This window comes from Labrus bergylta, chromosome 18, assembly GCF_963930695.1.
Source record: "Labrus bergylta chromosome 18, fLabBer1.1, whole genome shotgun sequence".
NCBI lineage: Eukaryota > Metazoa > Chordata > Actinopteri > Labriformes > Labridae > Labrus > Labrus bergylta.
This window is the reverse complement of record NC_089212.1, coordinates 4,962,727-4,979,682: the sequence shown is the minus strand read 5'-3', so window position 1 is coordinate 4,979,682 and position 16,956 is coordinate 4,962,727. Positions and strand designations below refer to the sequence as shown.

Below are 16,956 nucleotides of genomic sequence, written 5' to 3'. Positions count from 1 at the left end.
GAAAAAATGCACTTTATGGGTTTTTTTTCTAGGGGGGGGGGGCGTTAAAACAACAGCTCAAACAAGCCGGAGACCAAGTCATTCATCATCTAGGATCACATCTGCACAATCCAATAACACTCTTTTTGACAGTATTTAAGGTTTTCAACATCTTCGTAGGGATTTACATGACCTGTTGCCAATGAAGTTTTTTTATTGGAAACAAATCGGATCAATAGAGCGTTGCTTCAGTTGTAATTAAAACAGCTTAGACTTTCTAATCGAGTTCATTAACAGCAGAAGGTGGAAGCCCGAGTCTGATTAATGCTTAATTTGCTTTTAAATTGCCTGTTGGATTTCCCCCCGTGTGAATTGATTCAAGGTTTTTAGCGGAGAATCATTAGAAGTCATACCTCAGCACTTTTCCTGCTAAGTAGTTCCTTCACTCCTCCTCTTTCTCTTCATCAGTTCTCTTCTCTCTGACACTGAAATATGTCTGTTCTTTCAACTCCAGCCACGGCTTCAACCGATTCTCAAGGTTTCACTTTCCAGTCTTTCCTCATCAGATTTAATTTCTCTTTTTGTTTTCGACTTCTTAACTCCAACTTTTAACTCAAGAGGCAGTCTCCCTGATTGCCTCGTTATCAAGAACACTCACCTATTTCACATCAGTTGATCTCATTTTTATTTAAAAATGTCATCGTAACCCTGTTTAAACCCCAAGCTGGACTAAGTGCTTAAATGAATAACTTTGAATATATATGCAGGATTAATTTGTGGCATTAATGTTGTGTTACGCTGCTTAAAAGAGCAAACTGCCTCAACCAAGTCCATGCTGACCTCACACACACAAAAAATACTTTTGTATGTGTGTATTTGTCAATGGATTTCCAATCCAATGATTACATTTCCTCAGCGTTCATGGCTCGACTTGTTTGGGCTGCAGTTGACCCTTACCTGCTATCATTCTGGCTCTGCTAACTTTATCAGACTGTTTTTGTGTCCGTTCTTATATTTCTGTCTGCCTCCTCCACAGGTTGGTCAATGAGAATGAGGTGAAACAATGGCGAGACCAGGCAGAGAAGTTCAGGAAAGGTACGACTTGTTTGACACGCTGCCCCCTGCAGGTGGAGAGAGAGAAAATGCATCATCCAATTCTTCATGCATTTATCTATCAATCTGTATTTTTTTTGGTTTTTTATATTTGCACACATGTTACTCTCTGCTTCTCTAAATGAACACTGTTCTGTTTTCTGTTCTGTTTTGCTTTTAGACCATGCAGAGCTGATGGCTAAACTAGAGAAGAAGGAGAGGGAGTGTGAAACCAAGACCCAGGAAAAGGATGAGATGATGAAGACTCTGAATAAGATGAAGGACAAACTGCAGCGTGAGGGAGTGGAGCTGCGCTCGGCCAGGGAGCAAGTCATGGACCTGTCCACACGGATCAATGACATATCTGTGAGCACTGATGCTTTTTATGTTGCTCACTGAATGTGTGGATATGTTATAGTGTAACCCTAAGGTTACATTTAAAAAAGATAATAATAATGATGAAATACCCTTCCATCTTTTAAAATACAGTAGTCTGGTCAGCTGCCCTTCATTGCAATATTTAACCAATGGTTGTTGATAGTCCAGATAAATAGGTTCAGTTGGCATTAACACATTATAATTAAAGTAATGCACACACATTACTTAACCTACACACATAGGTTAATTACATTACAAACATTAATCAATTAAGTCTCCTTCTTTAAAGATGTCATCACTGATGATGGATTTAACATGGGGATCAAACCATATCTCCCTGAAGACGTTTATGTTTAGTTTGACCCATCCATCCGTCAGCCTGAGTGTACTCTCGTCCTCATCATTATTTGTGACCTGACTTCAAGGTGGAAACAAAAATGGAAAATAGAAACAGTACTGAAACTGAAGAGGAAAACAATGTACTTCACCTTGTGTCAGTGAGAACAGGCTGTCTTCATCTTTTCATTTCCCAATGTTCTCCCACAGAGCGGCGGCGTGTCATTCCCAACCCCTCCTCCCCCTCCTGGTGCCCCGATGGCTCCTCCTCCGCCACCTCTGATGGGTGGCTGTCCTCCGCCTCCTCCTCCTCCGCTTCCGTTCAGCTGCCCGCCTCCTCCTCCGCCACCTCCTCCTCCACCTGGAGCACCGCCTCCTCCACCAGGGGCCCCTCCCATTTTTGGAGCCCCGCCTCCTATTCCGTCGTTCAACTCAGCGAGCACCATGCGCTCCAAGTCCATCCCTCAGCCTTCTCATCCGCTCAAGTCCTTCAACTGGGCCAAACTAGGAGAGGTGAGAGAATGTATCAATATGTTGGTTTGTCCTTTTTAAATATCTTTTGTTTGGTCTGTCTTATTTATTTTCTAAACTGTCCATAATCTTGTACATCTGCAAATTTAAATAATGAGTGTGATTTTCTTATTGCATTATTTCTGATTAAGTCTGTATCAGTTGCCTAGAATGACCCAAGATTTAAGCATGTATTCCTCACCTGTTAACAGCTCGGGTAGCCGTAACGATTTGTAGAATGTAAAATGAATCATTGAAAAACAAGAAAGAGAAACAAGTTTAAAGATCTAAGATTTTAACTATTTTCATGAAGGTCACAATTGTCCAAAAAAAGATCATGATGTAAAGAAAAATCTGTTCTCAGAGTCTTACATCATTGCATTATATCCCTGCTGTTCTTATAATATGATAGCTTTAGCACAGTTTGATGTTTTAGCTTCTATAACTACTACGTTCAAGGCATCTAATCGTACTTTAAGTAACTGAAGAAACTTTGAATGCTTGACTTTAAGTGTTAATCCCTTTTTGTCCTCCTCTTCAGAATGTGATCAACGGCACCATCTGGAACGACATCGATGACCTGAGAGCGTTCGAGATTCTTGACCTGAAGGACATAGAGAAGATGTTTTCAGCCTATCAGAGACAGCAGGTTTGGATTTATTAGCACACTGAGAAAAAAAAACAACTAAATTACATTTTAGGAAAGGTTGTCAATGTATGCATATGATTTAATTTTCAGAGAGCATTTACATAAAACACAGAACTATGTGTCTGTTGTTTTAGTAGCTGATATTTGCCTTGTTTTTGAGTGTGTGTGTGTTTGAATTGAGAGAAGGGATGCACAATACAATACAGACTATTTGTGACAAATTGAATGCCAAATTTTCCAACTCGTTTTAGCCAAATGCTGATGCTGATACTTGCATGTATTTTCCCGATTCATTTAAGACTCCATTAAGTGTCTTCTGTAGTGGACTAAGCACTCTATGATCTCTTCACTTGGAGATACACAAAATAAGTCAAATGTTTTTCAAACACATTTACAGGGCAAAGTAACAGACAAACTGAGGTAAAACATCAAACTCAGGTTAGATACCATGTATTTGAAAATCATACAATCTTTAATTGAATGAGGGGAAAGTGTAGAAAGTACCAAAGCTTTAATGCTAAGAGACAAAAACGTTGGCAACATATCTAATCGTGCACTTAAGACTTCACCAGTGTTGGTTGCCAAGATCTTCTCTTTGTGTTGCCGTGGTATCGAAACAAGTTTTGATATTGTTAGATTTTTACGAGCATCACATTGAAGTTCAAAATTGTGCTTTTGTGACAACCCTCTGTTAAACAAACAAACAGCAATTTTGATTCTTTTATTATCGTCTCTTATCGTGTGTGTGTGTGTGTGTGTGTGTGTGTGTGTGTGTGTGTGTGTGTGTGTGTGTGTGTGTGTGTGTGTGTGTGTGTGTGTGTGTGTGTGTGTGTGTGTGTGTGTGTGTGTGTGTGTGTGTGTGTGTGTGTGTGTGTGTGTGTGTGTGTGTGTGTGTGTGTGTGTGTGTGTGTGTGTGTGTGTGTGTGTGTGTGTGGTCTCCTGAGGGTTCAGCTCCAGGCTAACACGAGCAGCTGTTCACTGCTGAATGCCTGATATTGTAGAGATGCCACACGGCTCAAGCTTTGCCCGGGTATCTGCCGAGCGTTTGTGTGAGAACTTGGCGATTTGACTGCGTCTTCACGGGGCTCATGGATTAAAATGAACAGACAGGAAAGAGGCACTGAAGTCACAAGGACGTCCCCACACAGGAAACTCTGTCGGCATAGAGAGGCATTGACTAAAACCATGTTGAACCCGAGACTAACTAATAGGATAATTTCAGGACGCACGCCCTTTGGGACCGGAGCATACAGTACACAGTGATTACTTCTCTGTGTGTGTGCTTCAAACTCATTTACCCTCCACTTGTCATGTGATGATATTCATGCAGTTGCATAATACCGCCTCAAATGGCTCTAAGTGGAATGTTAATGGTCCTAATGAGTTTCTAGTAATCGCAGTTTAAAGCAAGGTCGTTAAGGCTCGATGGAGCAGCAGCACTTAACCTCCATGGACATATTGTTGAACTTCATTTTACTGCCATGCTTAAAAGCATTCTGACAGCTAAACGCAAAACTTCTCTTTTCAGGCTTTTATTAAAGGGAAATGGGTCGTTTGAGGCTGTTGCCGACGGTGATTTACTGCTGGTATTTATTTATACAGAGCAGGTTTTTATTGGCTCAGGTTGACACCGATCTCTACGGACGGAGCCGCATTAAAAAACCCAAGATCTTTCTGGCCTCGACAACTTTGGTTCCATTTGGCAAGAGTCAGACGAAATTCAACAGGACGATTTTGTCATGTTTACACGGGGCATAATTGCTTTTTTGAAGCTTGTCATTGGTGTTTCTTTTTAAAATGGTTTTATGTTTACATTTGCCCTCTGTAGGATTAGGAACCACACTCATTTTTCATTTTTTGCGGTTTTTCCACGTCAAGACAAATGTAGATGCAATCAAAAGAATACATTAAAACAATCGTGACCTGTTTTAGGAATACAGAAACCGAAATGAAACGGGATATTTTAGACTTCCATGAGCCCCTGATGACTTTTGACAGCAGATTATTACAGTTTTCTCTCTCACTGAGGGGCTTCCCAGCTGCAGCTTGTAGTTTGCATAGTTGTAGTTCTTTGCACTTGCCACCACTCTGTTTTCTGCTTGAGTTGCTAATCTTTGCATGTGTTTTCAATTTTTTCAATTTTTGTGTCTCTCTGCATTTCTCCGATTGCCTGCGCAGGAGCTGCTCACTAACCAATCCTTCAAACAGGTGAGTCAAAGTTCTCCCAGCATCTTTATATCAAGTGTTACCTTCACTTCTCAATCACCTTCTCCTCTGCAATGCAACAGCCTCACAGAGCGGACACTATACATTATGAGTGAATAATGATGTGAATGTCCAAAAGTGACGGGATGACCCAAAGTGGTTGGCATGTCCTCTGTCACACATCAGCCGTACGCCACACTGTGTGACATAGGACACAAGGCACTGACATGAAGCTGATAGATGACATTTTGTGTTTTTAGTCCTATGGGTGTTTATACAGGATGCAATCACACTCAAGATTATGCTGTTGCAGGTGGCAGCATCCAGAGCACACCACACAATCGTCTAAACTATGCAGAACACAAAAAAAAAAAAGACTCCAAGCCCCCGTCTTAAACTTTGCTTGCTGTGACACAGCCTCTGCAGACGCACAAATAAATAAAATAGAACCATATCTGTGATTATAGCAATGTTCACACTAAAGTTCTAATGCTCAAGATGGATTTGTTTTGCAGATTCATGTTCATATTACTTTTCAAAAAGTGGCATGAAGTGACCCACATGCGCAAAAAAAAAAAAAAACCCAAACAAAGACGTCACAAGAGCACAGTGTTTGAACAGTTCACTGAAGTAAACATGCTCTAAGGTTTAAATCATTGTCCCTCTTCTGTCCGTCTACATCTCAGCTGTCTTCCATTTTGTTTTTTTTTGGAGTGCGAGTGAGTCCTGCCCCCCTGCTTTTCCCTCCAGCACAGAACTAGGACCCTCAGAGTGATGTCAAAGTCACATACATTCTGATCTGGCTGCTCAAACAGAGGTTCTGATTGCAAAAGCCTCGACCTGTATCCGATTTAGCGTCACATATGAATGTGGCCAAACTCTGATTTGAAAAGATCAGATTCCATGTGACAAACTGCAACAAAAAAAAAAATGATAGTATATATTTTGGTAATATCCCCCCCCCCCCCGTCCTGTCCAACAGAGGTCGTCTCCTACTGTGCTGTGAGGGAAATGTGTGAACAGGCAACTCAGGAAGATTTCAGCCGCAGCCTGCCTAAAATGTTCTAGAAATGTTTCATGAGTGCATGTGAGGAAAAAGGCTTTAGGAATTAGAAAAGGATGGAATGGAAATGGAAGTCTTTAAATGCAGCCACTTTTATGTTAAACAGTCCAAACAGCATGTGTGGGCAGAGGGGGTTCAAGACGTCCTACAGTATGAAAGGGAGTTGCCCCCCTTACATAATGCCAACCTCACTCTGATGCCAGACAACCCGGGTCAGTGCAGACATGGAAAAACAACACTTTTCTTTTCTCTCTACAAGCTGCATCTGTTTCACATACGTCATTGGCAGAAACCTCCAAAAAGGACAGGAAACCAGCTTGGACCTAAAATAGAGCGCATTTTAACATGCGGCCCCGACCAGTATTCTCAGACGTGTGTTCTTTTTCTCTTGTGGATTTTTAAAAACTACATTTGTGTGGAGCTTACAAAAATATCTCACTTGGCCTGGACCAAGTTTTAGCAGTGTTTCCTGCTCCTCAGAGAGGTTTTATAGGCCTGCCTGCATTGTGTTTCTCAGGATGACTCACCAAATAAAATCTGCTTTCACAACACATACTATTTCATTTTAATTTTTTCGCCTGCACAGGCATGAATTTGTGAGTTTCCTCCACTTTTTTGGGCGCATTCTTCCAATCACACATCTTCCAAAAACTCGATCCAGGTTTAGATTGTTCTAATGAGACGTGTATTTTGTTCTCTATGAAGTGATGCACAACACTAGTCTTAGCTAAATCAGGTCGGAGAACTTGACCTGAGGCCAACTAAAGTATTTGGCATGAGAGCAACCTTTTAGTCTGCATTTGATAGTGGCAGTGATCAAACTACCACAACTGGTTCTTCTGACTTCTCCAAAGTCTGGTCCAAATTAACACACTGTTAAATGCTTCGAGGGGCTCATATCATCTCTAAACAAAATAAAGATGTCTAACAGATGTGAGGAGGAGACCTTTGCATTTTATGTGAGCGCTTTTAACTGAAACTATGTTGCAGAGTTAATCTTGTTCTTTTTGTCTTTGTCCTCCTGCAGAAGGAGACGGGCTCCATGGATGACTTATACGTCAGCACACGGAAGGTCAAGGAGCTGTCAGTCATCGATGGGAGACGTGCACAAAACTGCATCATCCTGCTTTCAAAGTAAGACCCCAGGACAGAATTATCAATCATGCTTCTTTATACCATCAATAAAAAAACATGTTACTGTCTGTTTATTGGATTAAAATACAGAAGAGATGTCCTAAAGGCATGGCTGTAGTGAGATCCTGCAGCCACTGGGTCAGGGGTTAGAGCTGTAACTCACTTGCTTGAGGCAGGTGCCTCCTTTGTCTGCTGCAAGAAATGTGTTTTAATGGACACAAGAGGACATCTGTCAGCGTAATTGAATAACCAGATGTGACCTTTACTGGGATACATGACGGTCAGTGAAGAATTGGAGTAGTGGTCAGATTTCAACAAGGCTTTTGTTGGATATTCTGAATAACAAGTTAAGTATTTCTTAACCCATATTAATCATATGACTCTCCTGCTTTACGTGCAAATGAACAAAGAGTCTCAAAAACCTTAATTACCCCTTAAAAACATTAAAGGATGTGGACAAACCGTGATCCAGGCTCAGCAGAGAAAGGAGGGCTGTGCTCATGTTTCCATGCAGCAGAATGAGAGTGAGCCGATGATTACAGACTGAAGTGATGTAAAACGTTGTTTGATCATGAAGCCTGATGTTCCTCGACAGTTCTGTGGAATATCAGTGATGTATTGGGAACTGCACAGCAACATCTATTCTCTTTTCACTGTGAGAAATCAGGAAAGAGATCAGCGTCATTAACACACCTGTTGTGAAACATCTGTCTCTGCATTATCATAAACTTGCAGGTCGCATCACTAAATGCTGAGCGAGATGGATCGGCTCAGGTCATTTTGCCTTGGCGGCAGGGGTAAATCCAGGGGGGTCAGATGTGCTACTCTGAAATCCTAAATCAACTGTTTTGGGCTGCAGCAGGCCTCTAGTATCGTCTATCTATTTTAAGGGCTCTGATGCACCAGCTCAATGAGGATGCTGTTCGTTGATGTAGCAAAAGTTGTTCATTTTAAAATGAAAACATAGACGTGTTAAACTAACCCCTTCCTCCAGAGGGGGGCTGCAGTCTGTGAACTGGAATCAGTTATCATCATTTAAGGTCCCAACAACATTGACCCAAAGCCCTGTGGAGAATTTGAACCCTTTTTACTGATCAATAAACAGACTTCCTGAGACCCTCTCTGTCTGCCTGAACAGCAACATGGTCCCAAAGCTCGCTCTCGTGTGCACCGTAAATGACCCGAGGGTACAAACCCGACCCGACTGGGGTCAGCACATGGTCAATACATGACAAAGACCGACGATGCTGTTATTGATCATAAAGCTGCACACTTAGCACAGAAGACACCTGGGAGGACGCAGCTGACTCCGGTCCAGACCCAGGCCCAGTAGTTCCATGTTTGAAATAAACATACTTTTAATGTGTTCATTTAAACAAACTACAACTTCCTTCCTGTGCAGGTTAAAATTGAGCAATGAGGAGATCAAGAGGGCCATTCTAGAGATGGATGAGAGGGAAGAGCTCGCCAAAGATATGCTGGAGCAGGTAAGGCTCAGGACTCGTGGTGTCATTAGAACTGTTTGTTTTTCTCTGTAACAACATTGTGTCCTGATTTGATTGATACTGAATGGAAATCGATACTCTATTGTTCAAAAAGGCGCCATGGAGGTTTGATGCTTGGTCAGCAGTCAGTCCAGACAAAGAGTACCTATAGATTTCTAATGAGGACAGAGGAAGTAAAACAGAAAATGATTAAGCATCCTGAATCTTTTCGATGTATTTCAATGTGCATGTTGCCTTGGATGAACTTTGAAAGAGATGTACACTCAGTACAGCCAATAGAAACCGATCCTGTTTATAGCTATACAACTTTATCAGCAGTCACTTTGATGTTGTTCCTGGTGTCTCTGCAGTTGTTGAAGTTTGTCCCCGAGAAAAGCGACATTGATCTCCTGGAGGAGCACAAACACGAGCTGGAGCGGATGGCCCGAGCCGATCGCTTCCTCTTTGAAATGAGCAGGTACTGAAAACGACCTTATTGCATTTCACTGCTTCAGGTGACAAACCTATGAAGTGTATATGGTAGAGCCGGGGAAAAAGACGGATCAACAGATAGAAATTGTGCAGAATAAAAAGATTAACCAGTAAACCATTATTTCCTCCTGAACAATCGGTTCAAAAAGAATAAACCTGTAAAGCTTTGTGAAGCATAAAAAAAAAGCCTCAGGCTGAGACTTATCTGAGAGGAGAAGAAGAAGTCATGGCTGTCCTTTTAGGACTCTTAACACATTTGAAGTTGGTGCCTTTTCTTCGTCAAAGCCTCCCATGTCTCCTCTGAAATATGACCCTGTCCTCTCTCTTTCCTCTGGTCAGAGGAATACTTCTGGGATTAAGTCGTTTCCTTTTTAATATTCCTGGTCCCACTTTGAAAATTCACACTCCCTCCCTCAGTGAACCTTTCGGAGAGTTTAACATTCCCATTTGTCAACGCTTGAACTTAATGGGAGCCTAATAGATGATCAAAGGTCTGTGAAGCCTAAGAGAGGGAGTTTTGTTCGTTTGGGTGATTTCTAGCTTTGAATTTAAGCTTCCCACGAGACAGATGTAACTCACCTCTTGTTCTGTTTCCTTTTCGTCCCTTTTCTCCTCCCTTTACCTCTTTCTTCCTTTCATCAGAATTGACCACTACCAACACAGACTGCAGGCTTTGTTCTTTAAGAAGAAGTTTGCAGAGCGTCTCGCTGAAACCAAGCCGAAAGTTGAAGGTAAGAGCAAAGACCTCGGGGGGGCCGCTAAAAGGCTCTGAATTTAACTTTCTGTGACTCCTTAAGGCATGCAATGCTCTTGTTTTCTCTTTTAATTAATCAACAAAAAACGCAAGACAAAAATGGGAATATCAAAATAACAAAGTCAAACCCCCGATTTTTGGGATTTCTTTGAGCCAGAGAGCTGCACTGTCATTCCACTAAACACAAGATAAACTTACCTGCACAGAAAATGTTCCTGTGAGAAAGCTCGTAACACTTTTCTTATATTTTTCAAACTTTAGCTTGAAACTATGTTGCCCAGCTTATATTCAACATTACCACCCATGTTTAAAACATCTATCCATCCATGATCGATACCACTTAATCCTGTTAAAGGTTGTGGGAGAGGCTGGAACCAATCCTGGGCGGGGTACACCCTGAACTGGTCAAAGGTCAATTAAAGGGGCAACTTCAGGACACACAAACGTTTTTCTAAAACATGAACATAAAATATTTTAGACGTTTGGGTTTTATGAAACGATGATCCCAGAGGCTTGTTAGAAAGTCATTCAGATGTGTGTTTGTAAGACATGATTATTGAAATGAAAAAGCCTCTTAACTTTCAATAAGGGACTTAATAACATTCTTTTAGTATAAAATGTGATCCCAACTTCATGGCTCAACAAGTGAAGCAGAATATAATGACAAATATGAATGGTAATAAGATCCATGATAATATTAGGACGCATTGGAAAGGATCTTAACTTGAGCATAACTAAGGATTTTACTGCTTTATGGACCTTAAAGTTATCATTTTTCATCATCTTAAACATTTGATAGGTTGAGTGATGAATAGACTGTGAGAGTAAATGTTCAATAAATTGATATTTGAATGGAATTGAAAGTTGCGGGCCTCTTTTATGACACCCTTCAGACTTTTCTTGCATCACTCTTATATCTGAGGCGAAGGATTACAATCTCAAGAACATGCTTATGTCACACTTAAAACACCATTTGTGTTGAACTCTCTGACCAAATCCTGTACACAGTGACTCATGAAATCCTTTCTTCCTGTTGAGTTTGCACATGTGTTTGCGTGTGTGCACAGTTCAAGCGGATGGCTTATTGTATGTTGGCCCGCTGTAGTTTTTCCCCTTCTAGTCAGCCTCAAGGTTACTAAGGAGGCTGTTTTGGAAAGCTGGCCCATGTTGAGAGGGGGAGAGTCTTTCTCATAAACACTGCAGCTCACTTCAAAGACTTGAGGGAAAGGTCTTCCAATGAGCTCCATCGACGTGTGTGTGTGTGTGTGTGTGTGTGTGTGTGTGTGTGTGTGTGTGTGTGTGTGCTCCTGTGTGTGAACATGGGTGTGTCCCGGCTGAGTAAGGTTGTCGCAGGTTTTTTCCAATGCCTAGCTAACAGCCGAGGATAGCAAACCAGCACCAACACCACCATGCGTACATGTATCGTATTATCCCAGTTGTCCAGGTGCAACAAAGCACCGGCATTGACAAGGCCAGCTTTACAATGAGGAGAATATAAGTGACGATAGTATCTGTTTAAGCCAAAGATACTTGAAAGACCCTTTTTTCCTCAACAAATAATCCTTTCTCTGCTCTGATGAGCACATTATATTTTATGTGCCAGCAGTCTTGTCTTAGCAGCAGTGCTTCCTGACAGCTAAGCCGTGTGTGCTGTAGCTTCTTTGTCACAGAGCCTCTCACTTTTAGTTTGCCTTTGTTTAAAATGTGCTCTAACTGGCATCACTGGCTGCCAGTAATGGAAATAAAGAAGGAGCAGAGGAGTAATCCTGTGAGTTCGGGTGTAGATTTAAGCCTCCTGGATCTTTGTTGTTGGATCCAAACGTTCCCAGAACCACAAATGTTCAACACTGAAGATGAAGTTCTCATATACTTTTCTTATTCGTGCTACTTTGTCATATACTCTAAATGAGACTATGTTTCCAGGACCACCCAGCATGTTCAATAGAAACATTTGAGCAGACAGTGCAGTTAGCCTTTCCTGCATCCAGCAGAAGGCCGTCGGCACAGCCAGAGGAGCAGTTCCCATGCTGCACACAGCAGAAAGAGCTGTAACAATAACAAGAGAGGGTTTTGTTAATGATTTTCACATTCACACTGAGGTTTCCTCTGTGGAGCGAGGGAACCACCTGCACTTTGCCAGACAAGTCCGCTCTCATGGGGGAGGAATGGTACAGCACAGGGCTGTGTTTGGAGTAATATCTTCCCCCTGCTGTTTTATGGATGGATGGAAGGGATTGATGGGTTTCCCCTCTGAGCTGCCCAGTTGTTGTGTGGAGTATTGATCAATCATTATGAGTGATGTTAAAAATGAAGGAAAGGATGGGAAGCCCAGGGTCAGCTGAAACTCGAGGTTTGCATATGTGTCCATGGGGGCTGAGTAGAGAAACAGAATGGAAAGGAATGAAGGGGGGAAAAAACACCGGTTTATTATGTAATATAAAAAAGGTGATACACTAAGTGCACACATATCAATCACCAACTTATATGATCTCTCCAGCTGCTTCTCTCTCTTTCCATTTTCCCCCCAGCCATCCTGAATGCGTCCAGGGAGGTGGTCCGGAGCAAGAGGCTGACTCAGATGCTGGAGGTGGTGCTGGCCTTCGGCAACTTCATGAACAAGGGCCAGAGAGGAAACGCCTACGGCTTCAAAGTCTCCAGTCTCAACAAAATCGCTGACACCAAGTCCAGCATAGACAGGTGGGCCTTTTAGCGCCTTAAAGTGAAGCTGTCAATCAAACGTAGAAAAAGAAATAGCCTCTTCTTCTCAGCTTTCTAAGTTCTAAAAGTGAAAAGGAAGGTTTGCACAGATGTCACATACATGCGGTCGGAATCAGGACAAGAGTCGCTCAATTTCTTCAAAGTCTGTTTTGAACAAAAGTCTAAATGTTGGTTTAGAATTTATGTTTTTCTTTCAAAGATCTCTCGATTGATTGAAGTGGTAGAGTCGATCACCTCTCGACCAGAATGTTGAGGGTTCGATCCCCAGCTTCTGCAAGAAGTCCTGCAGCCACATGCTCGATGTGTCCTTTGGCAGGACACTTTACCCCAAGTTGTTCCCACTGCTTCTTCAGTGGTGTATGCATGGATTAATTAAAACTGACAGTCACTTTATACAACAACTACTGTCATCAGTGTGTGAATGTGTAGGTGTGACCTGCAGTGTAAAAGTACTTTGAGTAGTCTCAAGACTAGAAAAGAAATATACAAGCTCAAGTCCATTTACCATTTACCGTAGTATTTCTGTCAGCATGGACTGTAAGCAGTAAAGCAGTGTGGTTCTCCAGGGCTTAATCAAGAACAAGTTAAGAACATTTGAGTTGATCGTATTTGAAAAATTACTTCCAAACTAGTTTAAAAAAGAATCATGCTAATGCCCACCTCAAGTGGGGACAAAAGTTTTGGAAATCTGGTGAAATGTTTTTATTTGACTTGTGGAGTTAATATCAAACCGGGTTTAATGTGAGACACTTTTTATGAATCGACAAGTTGTTCATACAAAGTTGTGCTCAGAGGTAATTCCAAGTACATCCCATCCATGTGCAGTGATATAGAATCAATTAAGAGTTGTTCATTAACAAGAACCCTTATTTAAAAAAATAAGTTAGTATTTTTTTAGAATATACCGGTGCTGCAGCAAATCTGTGTCAAAATTACAACATCAACAAGAAAAAAATAGGAAATGGGATCATCCACACAGAGCCTGTGAATGCAGCTGTACTCCTTCACAGTTTTACATTTCCTGTTTGAATCACCCATAGCATGTTGGGAACTGTAGTGCAGAATACAAAAACTGAAACATTGAACTTGTATGTAAATAATATTTTGATGGTAAAACAGAAGAACATCTCCACTTCTCTTTTTTTGTTTGATTCCATAAAGTTCTCATTAAAAGAACAGTACATGTTCCCGGGACAGGAAGGTGATGACTAGTATGCCATAAGTCTGCAAATAGAGTAACAATAAAGAGTTAAAGCTGAGCAGAACATCCTGAGGTTCAAAGGATTAAAGAGAAAGTATTCAAGATGAGCCTTTAATTAGCAGCTCTGCATGACGTTATGTATCCTGGATTACTTTTGGTTTTCAAACTTTTGTCTTCACTTGTGACTCAACAGGAACATCACCATGTTGCACTACCTGATCATGATCTTTGAGAAGAACTACCCGGACACATTGAACATCCAGCAGGACCTCAACAGTGTCCCGGAGGCTGCAAAAGTCAAGTGAGTGTCCCAACTCTTCACTGAAGGGAACATTTTCCCCAGAGCCATGTTTGAGTAGAGACAGGTGTCAACATGTAACCCTTTTAAACCCCTACATTTAAACATATATAATTTAGTAATCTTAAAACCTGAGTGTTAATATTAATTCTGTATTACTGAAAATCAAAAGACCAGATGTGAATTTTGGATTATTATCTATAATGTATGTGTTATAATAAAGTTAGAGAGCAAGTTTCAACCATTGTAGTGCTGCTCAAATCTGCCTGTTTCCTCTGGCCTGGTGCTGAAACTTGAGTCCATGCATTTGTGTCTTCAGTCAAACCTTTAACTTGTTCCTGTTAAATACTGCAACTAGAATCTTTGACAAAAAAAGTCAAAAATGAATCATAAAGCAACCAGTTCTGGCCTTCATTTCACTGGTTTCCATTGTGTGCTAGGGCTGGTTTGAGGATGATTTCTTCTTGTCAAGACACTGCATGGACTTTCAGTATCTCAAATCACCTGATTGATGTTAATGAGGCTTTTACTGCCTGGTTCAGTTTGTTTGTAGTCTGTTTCTCCTATGTATTTATTTCAATCATAAAGTGCATCAGGACTATGCTGCGTGAGGATTTAGCTTTTTGAATAAAGTTCTAAGAACAGTTGTTAGTTGGATTTAAAAAAAGTTCCTTTCCTCCACATATTTTGGAGTGTTAAACTGAATAAGTCATAAACTAGTGCCATAAAACTTGTAGAAAGCTTCAGTATAAAATAAAGTATCTGATTCATCTTTTTTTCTTTCACTAGTTTGGCGGAGCTGGAAAAAGAGGTGCACAACATGAAAAGTGGGCTGAAGGCTCTGGAGGCGGTGAGTTGTGTGTGTTTGTGTCGTTGCTCCCTCCTGTTGGTTCTTCTGATGTCTGTTCTTATGTTTTTTGGAGCAGAGTGGAGATGGACAGCAGGATGAGGTGTTTAAATGCTGCTGATGTTTAATGCTAACATGGACTGGAAAATGTCATGTTTACAGCCACGCAGAGAAACACGGCTAATGTTCCTGCACTCTTAAAGACACAGAGAGACACACACAGGGGTTTACTGTGTTTTCAATATTTATATATTTTGACTTTGCATAACTATAAGAACTTGATCATTTGTTGATGATCCTCCCTCACTCTTAAATCCTTGGAGCTCTGCCAGAAGTCAGAATCTGTGACTGGATGAGGGTGCATTAGTGCACATGGCAAGGGAAACCTGCACGTCTGTGAAGGCACCATTAATAGAATAGAATAGAACTAGAATAATAGAATTACTTTATTGATCCCAAACTGGGAAATTGTGGATCAATTATGCTCAAATATACAGTATGTATACATTTTTTGTATGTATATACATTTTACATATGTGACATATGCTGCAAGATAGATAACATCTTTTTCAGGGAGGGCCTTATTTCATCCAGACAATGACACACTGCATTCTGAAGCTAAACCGTACTTTCTGTCGTCCCGACCTGTCACCAATTGAAAATGTTTGCCGCATTATGAAACGCAGATTGGACACAAAAGACTCTAAACTGTTGAAGAAAAGTAAAAGATTCCTCTTTAAAAATGACAGAAACTGTTCACCTCAGTTCACCAAAACGCTTACAAAGTGTCTCAACTTTTTTTAAACGTGTTGCTGGCATCAAATTGAAAATGGACACAAAAAGGAAAATGTATTTCAAAATTTCAACATGTGATTTGCTGACTTTGTACTTTTTCTATTAAAAACGGGGGTTCAGTGTGTTGAAAATCATCACTTTGGGGTCTTTTGGTTTTATATTTTACGCAACGTACCAACTTTTCAGGAAATGGAGATGTATTTTCAAATGATTCAGTTGACCTGAAATATACACAACCTGAGCCACTAAGTGATTTAACTCAGGTGACCGTGACTATTGAGAAATGTATTGTAACTGTGGCATAAATAGAAGAATCTAATAAACACACAGCATAGAATGTGTCGAAACAATTTGAAACATAAAAGAAACTCATTAGAAAGCTTTTTGAACCTCTACATTTTGGTATTTTTTAGATGAACTCATTTCAATGTGGAGTGTTTTGATACATCACTGCGATAACAAAGCAGTGCCTCTGTCTGTGATTTTGCTCATTTTAGTTCAATCAAAGTATCTGTAAAAGCTTTATATCTATCGGGTTTCTTTTTAAGTTAAGCTCTAGCTATTTTTATTGGATTAGTCTGTTTATAATTTCAGTTCAATCTTAACCAGATCATGCAGAAAACACTCTCCTGCAGCAAGATCATGGCTGCCCCCTAGTGCTCGATGTCACCCAATTCAGTTTTCAGCCACAGGTGGTGTGTTTTCATGGGGTTGAAGGAGATGTTGATTGCTTTATAGAACACAAGAACCCCTATAATCTTTAAGTATTTTCTTCTTTTTTAAATCCCACTTTTCTCGTCTGCTCGCCCCCCCCTGCAGGAGCTGCAGTACCAGCAGAGCAGGACGAGGGAACGTGGGGATAAGTTCGTGGCTGTGATCGGAGACTTCATCACCGTGGCCGGCTTCAGCTTCTCTGAACTGGAGGACCAGCTGAGCGAAGCCAAGGACAAGGTAGCTACCTGCATGAGCACCGAGCGATACAGGAAACAGAGCATTTAAAACATGAGACAAGAACATATTG

General features: G+C 41.0%; 1 protein-coding gene across 7 annotated transcripts in view; it reads left to right on the top strand.

The window, feature by feature from the left end:
* Positions 1-16,956, top strand: part of daam2 (dishevelled associated activator of morphogenesis 2) — a 161,217-nt gene that overhangs the window by 83,356 nt on the left and 60,905 nt on the right. For 3 of the 7 annotated variants that reach the window (XM_065966663.1, XM_065966665.1, XM_065966664.1), the window contains exons 12-25: positions 494-517; positions 1,016-1,074; positions 1,253-1,437; positions 1,996-2,298; positions 2,837-2,944; positions 5,123-5,152; positions 7,240-7,346; positions 8,749-8,833; positions 9,202-9,308; positions 9,965-10,053; positions 12,605-12,773; positions 14,189-14,296; positions 15,083-15,143; positions 16,755-16,886. In XM_065966663.1, the coding sequence (XP_065822735.1) occupies positions 494-517; positions 1,016-1,074; positions 1,253-1,437; positions 1,996-2,298; positions 2,837-2,944; positions 5,123-5,152; positions 7,240-7,346; positions 8,749-8,833; positions 9,202-9,308; positions 9,965-10,053; positions 12,605-12,773; positions 14,189-14,296; positions 15,083-15,143; positions 16,755-16,886 (1,567 nt within the window). The remainder of the gene's footprint in view (positions 1-493; positions 518-1,015; positions 1,075-1,252; positions 1,438-1,995; positions 2,299-2,836; positions 2,945-5,122; positions 5,153-7,239; positions 7,347-8,748; positions 8,834-9,201; positions 9,309-9,964; positions 10,054-12,604; positions 12,774-14,188; positions 14,297-15,082; positions 15,144-16,754; positions 16,887-16,956) is intronic. The other 4 variants (XM_029280085.2, XM_065966667.1, XM_065966668.1 and 1 more) reach the window with 4 other exon arrangements.